The sequence below is a fragment of the Lutra lutra genome, chromosome 17 (genome assembly GCF_902655055.1).
Source record: "Lutra lutra chromosome 17, mLutLut1.2, whole genome shotgun sequence".
In the NCBI taxonomy this organism is placed as follows: Eukaryota; Metazoa; Chordata; class Mammalia; order Carnivora; family Mustelidae; genus Lutra; species Lutra lutra.
The window spans coordinates 27,196,818-27,210,609 of NC_062294.1; the positions used below are offsets into that span (position 1 = coordinate 27,196,818).

Genomic DNA, 13,792 nt, shown 5'->3' on the forward strand with positions numbered 1-13,792 from the left:
ACAAAGGTTGGAATCAGGGCCTGAGAACAGGCCCATGATGCAGCTCCGGCTCTGGGGGCTTCTATCTCTTGAGAGAGATCACCCCGCCTACTGGCAAGAAAGGGCAGGTGTGTCCGTTATTGAGCCCGGACTCCATGCTACCAGGCCCTAGGCCAGCGTCTGGGTAACTGGAGGAGCTTGCCTTATACACAGCATCTCATGCAATTCCAACCATGTCATTTACAGGCGGAATCCGATTTCAGTCCAAGTCGGCCTGACCCCAGGCCCAAACCTCCACTGCGGCCCTCCTCCCCCGTACCCCTTTACTGCAGGCTCCCTGGGAGGGACGAGGCCTGGGATTCCTGCTGGGGCCCCACACTCCTGGCACTGTGGCCCTGGGTGGCCTGCAGACGGGCCTCACAGGGCCGGTCATGGTCATGGGACAGGGCGCTTGGGGACTTCCACGAGGCTGACGTTTCAGCTGGGTAGGAAGGATTGGGAGACGTTTATCTTGGCAACTACAGCGAAGAGAGCATCGGGCTGAGTCCCGGGCGGGAGGGAAGCTTCATCGGGCAGTGCGTGTTCAGTGAGTAAGGAGTGAAGGTCCCTTGGGCTGAATGTGTGTATGTGCATGTGTGTTATGGGTGTGTTGTGGGTGTGTATGTGTGTGTTCCGTGGATGTGTGGGCGTGTATGGGTGGTGTGTGTCTGTACGGTGTGCAGGCGTGTGTGAGTTGTGTACATGCATGTGGAGTGTGTGTGTTACGTGTGTGGTGGGGTGGGGTGTGGTGTATCTGTGTACGATTTTGGGGGGGTGAGGAGGACCATGATAGGAAGTGGCACCCAGATCAGACTGAGGGAGAAGAGACCAAGCTAGACCAAGCTAAGGAATCTGAAACTGATCCTGGGGGCAATGGGGAGCCACAGGAGGGCTTAGCACGCTGGAGTGACACCATCCCAAGTGTGCTGGGAAGATCCCTCTGGGTGCCGTGAAGTGAAGGGATTGGAGGAGGCCTGGCTAGAGGCAGGGGCCTAGTTCAGAGGCCATGATCACAGAGGAAGAAAGACATACAGAGGAAGTGACCCGAGGTGGTGGTGGTTAGGCTGAGAGAGAGAACACCCCAGGCTCCCAGCAACTGACACAGGGCTCAAGTGAACCAGGCCCTTGCCAGATCCTTTGTACATATTGACTTTTTTAAGCCTCGTAATAACACTAAGAGCCAGGTCTTAACTATTATTACCCTTTTACAGATGAAGAACTGAAACACAGAGAAGTTAAGTCACTTGTTCAAGGTCACACAGCTGGCAAATGGTAGAGCTCGGATTTACCCCCAAGTGGCTTGATTCTGAGCTCTTAACCATGATACTCAGAAGCCTCCAGGCTTAGAGTTTAGCCAAGGCTAAGAGGTACCCCTGAACGTGAAGGCTGGCCTAAGGATTGGGGGTGTGGGCGTGTCGGAAGCAGATCTGGGGGTCGTAAACCCAGGCAGTGAACGTGAAGCAGGGTGTCCAAAGGAGGAAAGGGCCGAGAGAAAAAAGAGGCATGGAAGCTGCCCTAGGGTCAGCCTCCTCTTCCCCACTCCCACCCCTTGACCCCACACCCCAGACCAGGACTTACCTGAGGGTCTTCCCGGCCTCCTCCTGTCTGGAGAAGTGGATCCAGAAGCTCTGCTCAGAGCCCAGGCTGCGGAAAGAAGGGTGTGGGGAAGCCGGAAGCCCAGCTTCCAGAGCCCTAGACACCAGGGGGTGCAGGAGGGAAGGGGGCTGGGCCCACAGGGACAAGGGTGGGTGCAGAAGGCAAGACCATAGGAGACCCCCCCAACCCATTCTGTGAGAACACTGAATCCTGGCCTTTCCCACTCGGTGACTTCCCCGGTTCCCACGTCACCCAGGCCTCAGAGGATGAAAGCCGTGGTCCTCCATTCAGGGAACCCCGAGACTCAGAGAAGGCTGCAAGTTGCCTCAAGTCACACAGACAGAGGACTGCTAAGCACGGCAGTCTTGTTTCTCCCCGCCGTGAGCAGTGGCACTGATGTCTTACTTCACAGAGGCCTCCTGGACGCGTGGGCAGGAGGGGAGAGTCTTCACCAGGCCCAGGACACTTTCTAGGGAGATGCTGTTGTGACTCAGGCTGGAAGAGAAATGAGGTTCAGGATGAGTGGTGGGTAGAGGCAGCACCTCAGGGCAGCCCTGCCCAGTCCCCCTTGTCTCCTCTCCTCTGGTTGTCATCTCTGGGAGGACAGTCCTCAATGTCCAAGCATCCACTCTCCCGGAGCAGACATGGAGGTCCAGAGCGAGGCCAGAGGGCACTCTCCCCAGACGGGCAGGACGGGCACCCGGCCCTGTGTCCTCAGGAGCTACACCCACTGGGGCTGACACAGGCTTGGCCGAGCCAGGCTGACAGCTCAGGGGCTCAGGGACATCCAGAGTCCAAAGCTCAGTTGCCTAGCAACCCGCTGTATCTGGGCTCTGGTCACTAGTCTCCCAGATCACCTGGGAGATCGGCTGAGAATATGGGTGACTTCCCAGGGACCCTCCCTGCTGTGGGGACACCTCTAAATCTGTGTCCTGCAGATTTAGTCAGAGGGGCTTCAGGGACAGGAGGTTACTAGAAGCCAGGACAGCTGAGACCCTGGGTCAGCGGGTTAGCCACTGTCACTTCCCCGTCCCAAAGTCAGCCTGGGTCACCATGCTGTAGTCACAGCCTCTCCTGGATGTCTCGTGGGGGCTCTGCCTAGCGTGGGGGCGGGGGCTCTTCCTCCTGGCTGTCCCCCAGGCTGCTCTTCACTTACTCAAGCGAACCGGAGACAGGCAACTGAGGCAGACATTCCAGAAGGCACCTGAGCCCGTCATCACCCAGCATGTTGGCTGATAGGCTGCAAGAGGCAAGACGAGGTCGTCAGCAGTTCGATGTGCCGTCCAGCCAGAGACCGTTCTCCACAGTCCCCATCACCGCCACTGGAGACCACCATGCCCACCCCCACCGCACCGTCAGCGCCGGCACCCCAGTACAATCGCCTGGGGGACACAACAGCTCTGCACTGCCCCCATCAGGTGCTGAGGACCTGCGCGCATGCGCGCGCACACACCTAACTCCCCTCCGGTGCCGCCCAGGCATGTGCTCCCGTGCTCCTCTCCCTCCTCCCACGCCCCAACTTACTCCAGCTCGTTGAGGTCTTCACATTTGCTCAGCAACCAACACAGCGGCTCCACGTGCTCTTGACTGAGGCCACAGCCCGTGAACCTGCTGGAAGAGGGCAGCAAGCCCGGGGGGGCGGGGGCGCTGAGCCACTCAAACCTGCTCTGCCCACCCTGGCTTGTCCTGGGTGTGGCCTCCAGCTCCCATGGGACCTCAGCCAAGGCTGGATTCTATGGAACTCTCTGTCATCCACCACTTTCCCCTCCGGCACAGCAGATCCCACCTGGCACCCCCTGGGCTCCTTCTGGGGAGGTGGTTCTCAGACAGGGATCCCAGCCGCACCCGCATCACTTGGGAACTATTTCAGATGCAAATTCTATTCTAGAACTGGGCCCAGACCTACTGAATCAGAAACCGTAGGGCCAAGGATCTCTTGGTGGTTGATTCAAGCTCAAGTTGGACAGCTCCAGCCCTGGGGGTCACGTTAATGAACAGACATGCGGGGTGGGGAGGGAGAGAAGAAGTGTGATGCCTGCTCTTGCCTTTGACATTGGAATTGAGGTGAAGGGGATTCAGAGATACCAACTTCCAGTTACAAAATAAGTCAAGGGGATGATGTAAAGCATAAGATGAAAAGTAGAGCATCATGAATATAGTCAACGATACTGTAATAACATTGTACGGTGACAGACGGCGACTGTCCCCATCATGGCGAACAATGCCTAACGCACAGAGCTGTCCAACCATTAGGTTGTACATCTGCAACTAACACAATGTTGTAGGCCACCTCTACTCTAATAAAAATGAATAAATAGCCACACACAGATTTAACAGTAAATCTGCCTTTGGAAGGTCTAAATTAAGACTACACAGTAAGGTAAAAGAAGGACCTATCATCACCAGCTAACAACTAAAAAAAAAAAAAAACAAAAAGAAACCCCAAAAAACAGGGAAAAAGAAGAAGAATCTTAAAATCAGAAAGTACCTAAAATCAGTATCTCGAATTTTTTTTTAAAGATTTATTTATTTATTTGACAGAGAGAGAGATCACAAGTAGGCAGAGAGGCAGGCAGAAGGAGAGGGGGAAGCAGGCTCCCTGCTGAGCAGAGAACCTGATGTGAGGCTCGATCCCAGGACCCTGGGATCATGACCTGAGCTGAAGGCAGTGGCTTAACCCACTAAGCCACCCAGGCGTCCCAGTATCTCAAATTTTTAATTGCTGTTCCTCTCCTTCCTGATTGTCCCCCATTCCCAAATTCCTTATTATACTATTATTTACTTCCTATTTTTAAATCAGCTCATTCTTTTCACTGGATGCATTTATTGCAAAAGGAAACCTCATATCATTCACTCAGGTGGAAAAGGGGCATGGATGCCACAAACAGACCACAGGGATAAGGACGTGTGAAATGAAAGCCAAATATCATCCTTAAGTTTGAGCCAGAATGTCCTGGCTGACAGCTCTCCCCCTTGATTAAGAACGGGACTCAGCGGGGCGCCTGGGTGGCTCAGTGGGTTAAAGCCTCTGCCTTCGGCTCAGGTCATGATCCCAGGGTCCTGGGATCGAGCCCCGAATCGGGCTCTCTGCTCAGCGGGAAGCCTGCTTCCTCCTCTCTCTCTCTGCCTGCCTCTCTGCCTACTTGTGATCTCTGTCAAATAAATAAATAAAATCTTTAAAAAAAAAAAAAAAAAAGAACGGGACTCAGCAAGTGTTAGAACCACGCTGAAGTCAGGCCAACCCCCCACCCAGACTTCTGCTTGGCCTTAATCAGATTGAGAATCAAAAAGGGAATAATGACCTCACGAAGGGACTCGGGTGATGTTGTACTACCATACTTGTGCCCAACCTCCTGAAAAACCCTCTCATCCTGGTCTCTGTCCTGCATTTTGGAAACTCTGGGCTTAGAAACAATCCGGGCATTCGAGAAGTCAGGGGTAGCATTGGCCTCGGGCAGGAGGTGGGAAACTATGGCCCAGGGCCGTCTGGTTTTTGCAAAGCTAAGAATAATTTTTTCCATTTTTCAAATGGTGGAGAAAAAAAAATCAAAAGAAGGCGACTTTCTGACACATGCACGACACACAAAATGCCAGTCTCCACGTCTATGAACGTGTCTCACCAGCACGGAGGGCGTGGGAGCATCGCTTCACCTACTGTCTGCACTGCTTTCGAGCTACAATGGCGGGGTCGGGTGGCTGTCAGAGAGATCGTGTGGCCTGCAAACCGCAAACTCCTTCCAATCTAACCTTTATGGGGAAAAGTCTGTCTGCCCTGGGCTGAAGAGCACAGTGGAATGGCCTGGGTTCGAGTCCCGATGGCCCCCTTCCTGCTGTGAGATCACAGCCGTGAGGCATATGGGACACAACGCGTAGAAGGCTCTAGAATGGCATCCTGCAGATATTCAACATATCTTTATTCTCCTATTTATTGTGACTTCACAGCTGAGGAGGCTGAGGCCGACGAGAGAAGGGTCTGGTCCGAGGCCTCTTGGCGAGCCAGTGGCATCCGCTCCCAGAAACGTCATCTCTTCAGGCGAAGGTTGCCCTCCACCCCATTATCCTGCCTCTGGGGCAGCACCTCCTCCCTGTCACCAGGCAGCCATGGAGCACGGATCCGGGAGCCAGCTGGGCAAGGACACCCGTGTCTGGGAGTGCGACCTGCTTTACACATCGTCTTGGTTAATCCTTGCAAACAGCCTGCGATATGCTGGCTCCCTTTTCTCTGCGGAAGCCGCGGAACATAGAGGTTAAGGAGCTCGTGCAAGGAGCCAGGCCCCATGGAGCTGGGATTAAAGCCCAGTGAGCCTGTTACAAAGTCATTTTCCTTGGACCAGGCCCGTAAGCTCTGGCCTAGTCTGACAGGTCCTCCTTATGTGCCTTTGCCAAAGCCCGGCCCTCTCTGGACCTCTGCTTCTTCATGTTGAAGGAAACAAGGCTCCCTGCTGGGTCCTTTCAAGGAAGTGGCCCACGGGAGGCAAGCTGTACTCTGCTCTAGGCATCCAAGAGGCAGATCCCCAGTACCTACCAGCTGCCTGGGCACGGTTTCAGGGACTTACCCACAGCACTCGCCTTCCCGCTCCTCACTGGACCTGAAGTGCAGGGTCACGTGACACAGGGACCTGGAGCAGACAGGACCTGAGTCAGCCGCCCTTGGCCACAGCCTCAGGATGCCCCTGGGGGCAGGCGCCCCTTCCTGCAGAAGCCATGCCCCTGACTTGGGTCCCTTCCACCCACCAGACAGGGCACAACCCTCCAAGGCTAGAGCCAGTTGTCCTAGGGTGACGCCCACCTGAGATCCACCTTCCGAACCCGTGGCCACAGGCTGAAGAAGTCGGCCAGCAGGAGGGGGCTCTTCGGGGACAGCTTCGTCTGGCTTAGCCTGAGAAGGAAAGGAGCGGGGCCTTATGTAGGCAAGTTGGAGCCAAGCCAAGAGTGGGCAAGTAGCCTGGATGGGCCGGAGGGGAAGGAAAGGGAGGTCAGCGAGGCAGTAAGAAGGCAGGCAGGGACTCAAGGGGGAAAAACAGAGACTTCAAGTCAAGCAGACCTAGGTTTGAGCTCCAGTTCTGCTTACTGGCTGTGTGTCCTTGGAAGAGTCACTTAACCTCTCTGAGACTCAGCTTCCTTACCCGGAAAACAGGACCACCTGTGGGATACCTTCCTCTAGGGTGTGGTGAGGACTTAAATACATCAAGTTGGTGTAGTGCCTAGCGTGATACCTGTGATACCCATGCTCGTTTTATGATTATATTGTTTCTGGCCCCAAGCACAGACTTAACAGCCCAGTCCTCCTGACAGGGAGCGGGAAGCTTTAGGCCCTTGGAGCAGTTTCTCAACCCCAAATCTGGGGCTAGCTATCGATCAGATTTGGGGCCAGATAACTCGTTGTTGGGGCTGTCCAGTAGGGTGTTCAGAGGCACAGCAGACCTCTACGCACTAAACTCATTCGTAATTCTCCCTGTCCCTGTCCACTTCCCACTGCCACGACAACTAAAAATGTCTCCACGGCCATGTATCACTGGGGAGCAAAGTGCCCCCCAGCTGGGAACCACTGTCTTAGCGAAAGTGAGATGGCTCTGTCTTGCCCTTGGAGGTGTCCTTGGCCCCTCCACTTCCCTTGCCCCATAAACCCTCCTCCACTTGTCTTGTTCATTCTACTCTCAAGACGCATCCCGAATCGACCTGCTTCTGCCCCAGCCCCACCAATCCTGGACCCACCATCTCCGACCCTACACAGCCTCTTCCCTGCTCTCATTTCCACGCTTGTCCCCCAACCTGTTCTCTACCCAGCACCCTGACTGAGCTTTTCTTTTCTTTTTTTTTTTTTTAAAGATTTTATTTATTTATTTGGCAGAGAGCAATCACAAGTAGGCAGAGAGGCAGGCAGAGAGAGAGGAGGAAGCAGGCTCCCCGCTGAGCAGAGAGCCCGAAGCGGGGCTCGATCCCAGGACCCTGAGATCATGACCCGAGCCGAAGGCAGAGGCCCAACCCACTGAGCCACCCAGGCGCCCCTTTTCTTTCAAGATTTTATTTATTTATTTGACACAGAGAGAGAGAGCACAAACAGGGGGAGCAGCAGGCAGAGGGAAAGGGAGAAGCAGGCTCCCTGCAGAGCAGGGAGCCAGACATGGGGCTCGATCCCAGGACCTTGGGATCACAACCCGAGCTGAAGGCAGATGCTTAACCAATTGAGCCACCCAGGCGCCCTCACACTGAGCTTTTGAAAACACACATCACAGGGGTGCCTGGGTGGCTTAGTCGGTTAAGTATCTGCTTTCTGCTCAGGTCATAATCCCGGGGTCCTGGGATCAAGCCTGGTTCTTCCTCTCCCTCTGCCTGCTGCTCCCCCTGCTCATGCGCGCGCTCTCTCTGTCAAATAAATAAAATCTTTAAAAAAAAAGAAAAAAGAAAAAGAAAACACACATCACACCTCTTGTCTTTCAAGTCCCCTTGGACAAAAATCCCAAACTCCTCCCCATGGCTCCCAGGCCATGTGTGACCCGGCCCAGGTCCCTCTCTCCACCTCCCCTCCTGCCATAGTGCCCTTCTGGCTGTTCCTTGACCCTACCAAGTTCAATCTTGCCTCAGGGCCTCCTACATGCTCTTCCCTCTGTTTGGAATGCTGTTCCCTGCTCTTCACAAGCCTGGGTCCTTTTGGTCTTCCAGGCTGAACCTTAGCATCCCTTCTCAGAGGCATTCCCTGATGCCCTCACCTTTGCAGGCACTCTTTTCCACATCACCTAGACAAATACCTTATCACTGTCTGAATTTGTCTTACTTGCTTATCGTCCAGCTACCTCTATTACAAGGTGAGCTCCAAGATGACGAGGACGTACTCTTTTCTCCCCCTGCCTGGCTGTGTCTCCAGCCCTCCAAACAGTGTATGGATTGAGTAGTACAAAGCAGGCTGGCCACCTCATTCCAAAGACAGAAGAGCTTTAGGGGCTGTGTGATGTGGGCACGGAGAAGTCCTTCACTGGTCCGGGGCTTCCCACCTGGTCATTTTCGCCTGCCACTTTGTATGTTCAAAGGAGCCCCTCCCGTCGTGGGGGCCGTGCGTGGACACGAGCTCTGCCACATCTGCCCACCTCTGAATGTCACACGGCTCCTCCGTCCCTTCCCAGTAGGACTCGGGGACAAGCAAGATCCCGGCTGCGAAGTGAGCTGCCTCGGGCGTCCCAGAGAGCCTTAGCCTTAGTACTTATGTTGCTGTTATTAACGGTATGATTTAATTTCCCGTTGTATTTTTCCATCCCAGCTGCAGCTGCTTTCCCCCTGCTGGAAGAGTATTTAAAGTAAATCCTTTTTAAATTCTAACCAGTCTGTGCTGAAATTAGAAAGTGGAGTTTTAAATACTTTGGAGGATGCTGCTTCAGTTCCCCTTTGGCAGAGTTAGACGGTGACCTTTAAAAACTGGCGTGTGACAGAGACACCACCTACATCTGTCAAGTCCCTTTCGAGGATCTGGTGACCTTTCCATGGGTGAGAAGTACGACAGCCCATTTGCCATAGCCCCTCTGTTCCTCGACGTGCCCAGAGAACACCTGTCTTGTTGGAGCCCCAGCCCTGGGGGAGGGGTTGGGGAACAGGAGTCCCATTTCACAGATGAGGAAACTGATCACACAGCACCCACCCCCACACACACACCCCAAGGTGAGAGAGGTATTAGGGAAGAGCTCCCAGATAAAATAAAAGCCCAAGAAAAATGAGTGGCGGGGAAGGAGAGGACGGCTTTGCAAGCTAAGACCTTCAGCCTAGCATAGGGAGATGGGGGAAGCGGTCTTACTGCAGCAGGCTGAGCTGGGGGAGCCGGGCTAGGTGGTGCAGCAGGGTCTCCAGGCTCTGGTCACTCAGGACCTCACAGGACAATCTGTGAAACAAAGCAACCGAATGAGGCGGGGGAGCCTCGGGGAAAGCTAGGAGTGCACCCTCGCAGCCAGAGCCCTCTGGACAGGAGCTGTCCAGCACGCTCCCTCCAAATGCCAGGCCCTTGCATTATCATTGAGGCTGGAGGAAAACGAAGGTCACACAAGTCTGGAAAGTGCTGGTTAAGCCAAAGGAAATTGTTTTCCTTTGCGGCAGGACGTCTCAAGAGTTTGAGTACGCTGCTGGGCATTGTGACTTTCCCAGGGAACTCTTAATACTTTTCCCTGAATGTCACAGACTCACGGGAGCATTTTCTCAAGGGCCCTGGAGATGGGCCCTGTGCAGAAGACACTTGTTAGGAAGAGCACGACACCTTGACCCATGGTGAGATCAATGGCGGCCACTCGGTCCACAGCTGGTCAGCAAAGGGGCTGAGGTGCAGGTTAGCTGGGGTCTCGGGTTGTCCGTCAAAACCAGATCAACCAGCTGATTGCTTGTCAGGATAATCTGTCAGAACCCAGCCCACTTGGGAGAAACTGCCGACATCCAGCCTTTGGGGTCTGCTTGAGCTGCAGACCCAGGACCAGTAGAGTGTCTAAGCACCCTGCGACATATAGAGCTTCTGCAGGGGTCTGGAGCAACCTCCCCACTCCCAGAGGCTTTTGAGCTGTGTCTTCCTTGTGCCTTCTCCCCTTCTGCCCTTTGCTGTCCCTGTTCCTATCCCACCAGTCCCCCAGTACACAGTGTCATGACCTCTGGCTGGGTCAGTGTGGGCTTGACACTTTTCTTTTTTTTAAGGCAATAATAGCAACTTAACCCATTACAACATCTCACATGGAATGCTGGCAGTGCCCAGGCAGAGCAGACCTGCAGTGGTAGAATTCGGGGGGGTCCATTCCACTAATCTCTCTGCTTTCATATATGCTCCAAAGTATCCATAATAGAAGTGTGGTTTTTTTTTTTTTTTTAATTAAAAAGTAACTTCACAGTGGGGAAACCTGACAAACACTTCCTCGGCCAGGCAGTCAAGGTCAACATCAACAGGCAGTCAAGGTCAACATCAACAGGCAGTCAAGGTCAACTTCAACAGTCCTAAGTCAACAGCACGCGCCTCTGAGATGGGACGAGAAGCATACTTCACTTCTGTGGTCTTCTTCCCCATCCCCTTCCCCAGCATCCGGTGACTGGAGTTCAGCATTAAGCACGTTGATAACAATATTCTGGTACGTAGTCCTGGCACTCTACAGTCGGCAAAGTGCTTTCATGCTATTATCCCACTTTCTCCAGCCACAGCTGAGGGAGGGGGGCCCTCAGACCCCCATCTGTGCTCAGTCCACCCAGCGCTGCTGGGGGCAGCTGACACAAAGCCTCCAGCTGCAGAAGGGGAGCCACAGCAGGCAGGGACGTCCAGCTGTATCCTTGTGCCCCCTCCAGGGCCTGGCCCAGTGCCTGGTATATAGGAGGTGCTTAGCAGTTACACGACAGAAAAGCGCTTTCTGCAGCACTGGCTCCCTCACTGCTGGAAGCAGCCTGGGCGTCCACCTAAACTCTAGACGGCTGCGGCTGAGGAGCCTGTGGCACATCTAAACTATGGAGGGTTAATATTTTTTTAAAAAGATTTTATTTATTTATTTGACAGACAGAGATCACAAGTAGGCAGAGAGGCAGACAGATAGAGAGAGAGGTGGAAGCAGGCTCCCTGCAGAGCACAGAGCCCGATGTGGGGCTCAATCCCAGGACACTGGGACCATGACCTGAGCCGAAGGTAGAGGCTTTAACCCACTGAGCCACCCAGGTGCCCCTATGGAGGGTTAATATTCAAAGGCACAGATGTGAAAAAATAAACTGGCATGAAGGAGGGCACGTGATGTAATGAGCCCTGGGAGTTACATAAGACGGATGAATCACTGACCTCTGCCTCTGAAACCAGTAATACATTATGTTAATTACTTGAATTTAAATAAAAAGTATATATATATATAGATAGATAGATAGAGAAACAAAAGACCCCCCCCCCAAATATTTTAGGTCTGATAATGGTTTTGTGGTTATACTAAAAAAATAAACAGGGGCGCCTGGGTGGCTCAGTCAGTTAAGTGGCCAGCTCTTGGCTTCAGCTCAGATCATGATCTCAGGGTGTGAGATCAAGACCCACTTCGGGCTCTGCGCTCAGCCCAGAGTCTGCTTCAGGTTCTTTTTCCCTCTCTCTCTCTCTCTCAAATAAGTAAATAAAACCTTTAAAAAAAGGGCACTTATCTTTGAGCTACATATAACTATGGATGAAGTTAAGAGGTGTCTGGGACTTGCTTCAAAATACTGTGTGTACAGGTGTGTGCTGGGACCACAGCATGGTAATTACTGAGGAAGGCAGACGGGAAGTGAGGGCCCATTCCACTACTCTCTCTGCTTTCATATATGCTCCAAAGTATCCATAATAGAAGTGTGGTTTTTTTTTTTTTAATTAAAAAGTAACTTCACAGTGGGGAAACCTGACAAACACTTCCTCGGCCAGGCAGTCAAGGTCAACATCAACAGGCAGTCAAGGTCAACTTCAACAGTCCTAAGTCGACAGCACGTGCCTCTGAGATGGGACGAGAAGCATACTTCACTTCTGCAGTCTTCTTCCCCCAGACCCAGAACCCCAGTTTACCCATCAGAAAAACATCAGATAAACCCACACTGAGGGCCATTTTGCAAAGTATCTATTGAGTACGCCTCAAAGCTGCCAAAGTTATGCAAAACAAAGACTGACAACCCGTCACAGACCAGAGAGGCTGAGAACATGACGCCTAAACGCCATGCGGGATCCTGGAGGGGATGCTGGGTCAGAGAAAGGGTCTTAGGAGGGAAAACCGGGGACATCTGAGGAAAGCCTAGAGTGTGGTGAATGTGGCAAGCAAGGCCGGCTTCCCAGTCGCGACAAACGGACCATGACGGGTGATACTAACCACAGGGGGCTAGGGGCGGAGGAACTCTCTGGACTAACTTTGCAACTTTTCTGTAAATCAAGCCTTAACTTATTCGAAAATAAGCGCTTATTTAAAAGTTCCTGGACTCCACATTCCAGGGAAGTCATGATGTACTGTCCTGAGACAAGAGCCAGCTGTGGAGATCTGACACGGTAAAATCCCGTGTCTCATAATGATGTTAAAGCCTCCTTGTTCCGGGTCCCCATGTGCGCGCACATGGAGAGAGGCACGGAAGGATGGACCCTGGGTGACCATAGATGAGCTGCTCGCAAGGGCCAGGAGGGCACCAGAGATGCGAGCGGGAAAGCAAGAACAATGACCGTCGTCAAGGGAAAACCGTGTCAAGCGCAGCCAGGGAACACAGCGGGGTCTGTGGCTCTGAACAGGAAAAACGCATCAGGTGCCTAGACCGGGGCGGGGGGTGGGGGACACTGGTCACGGGCCCAGTGACAACACGGACTGGATGTGGAGAAGGGCTGATTTAGGGGAGCGAGGCTTGTCTTGGATTTCTTTACTGTAAGGTAATTGTGATAAAGTGATAAGCAGGAGGACAAAGGAAAGGCTGCCCATCTCTAGAGGTGACAAAGCGGAGGCACACCGAGTTAGAGCCATGTGCCCAAGGGCACCCAGCCCGTTAGCTGGCTGAGCCGGGACTCCTGACTGCAGGTCGAGTCTCTGGTCACAGACCCTGGGGGTTCTGGGCTGGGTGAGTGGGTAACCAGGAGAGGGAGGCCCTGGGGGGGCCCTCAGAAGGGACATGCTCCAGCTATGGAGGCAGGCATGGAGGGGGTGCCGGGTGGGGCTCCAGGGGTAGAGGGAGCAGCCTGGGGCTCCCAGATGCCCCGAGTTGAGCAAATGCTGTAGAGGGAGCCCTGGGCCTAGCACAGCCTCTAGTGGTAGAAGGGTAGGGTGCCCTATCGGGACGCAAGGAGCCTGCTACAGGTAGGTGAGGGGCAGGGTAGGGCTCCAAGGGCTGGGGACCAGGAAGAACTCACCCGGCCTCTAACCAGAACGCTCCCACCCAAGTCACTGGGCAGATGCCCCCATTGTGCCCTCTAGGACTGTGCCCCCCTTACTTACTTGACTTCCAGAGGCCCCGGACACTTCTTCAGAGTCTCACAGAGGTGGGCGAGGCTCAGGGGTTCCAGCTGACACTGCCTGAGGCTAAAAGCGGGCAGGGGCAGGGGGTCAGAAAGGGCCCAGGGTGTACAGCCCCAGGGACTCTCCCCTTCTCTCTCCACCCCTCCTTCTCAATCTCCAGGCTGTAGGATCGTCCCCTCACAGGGCACGCTCTGCACCCCAAGTCCCCTACAGCCCGATCCCCACCACTAAGTGACGGTAAAGGC

General features: G+C 53.8%; 1 protein-coding gene across 4 annotated transcripts in view; it reads right to left on the bottom strand.

Moving 5' to 3' along the window:
- The window catches only part of NLRC5 (NLR family CARD domain containing 5), an 85,050-nt gene that overhangs the window by 17,507 nt on the left and 53,751 nt on the right, over window positions 1–13,792 (bottom strand). For 3 of the 4 annotated variants that reach the window (XM_047709955.1, XM_047709951.1, XM_047709952.1), the window contains 8 exons: window positions 13,527–13,610; window positions 9,398–9,481; window positions 6,404–6,493; window positions 6,171–6,233; window positions 3,139–3,225; window positions 2,771–2,854; window positions 2,020–2,109; window positions 1,597–1,662 (listed from right to left, as the gene is read on the bottom strand). In XM_047709955.1, the coding sequence (XP_047565911.1) occupies window positions 1,597–1,662; window positions 2,020–2,109; window positions 2,771–2,854; window positions 3,139–3,225; window positions 6,171–6,233; window positions 6,404–6,493; window positions 9,398–9,481; window positions 13,527–13,610 (648 nt within the window). The remainder of the gene's footprint in view (window positions 1–1,596; window positions 1,663–2,019; window positions 2,110–2,770; window positions 2,855–3,138; window positions 3,226–6,170; window positions 6,234–6,403; window positions 6,494–9,397; window positions 9,482–13,526; window positions 13,611–13,792) is intronic. The other variant, XM_047709954.1, reaches the window with a different exon arrangement.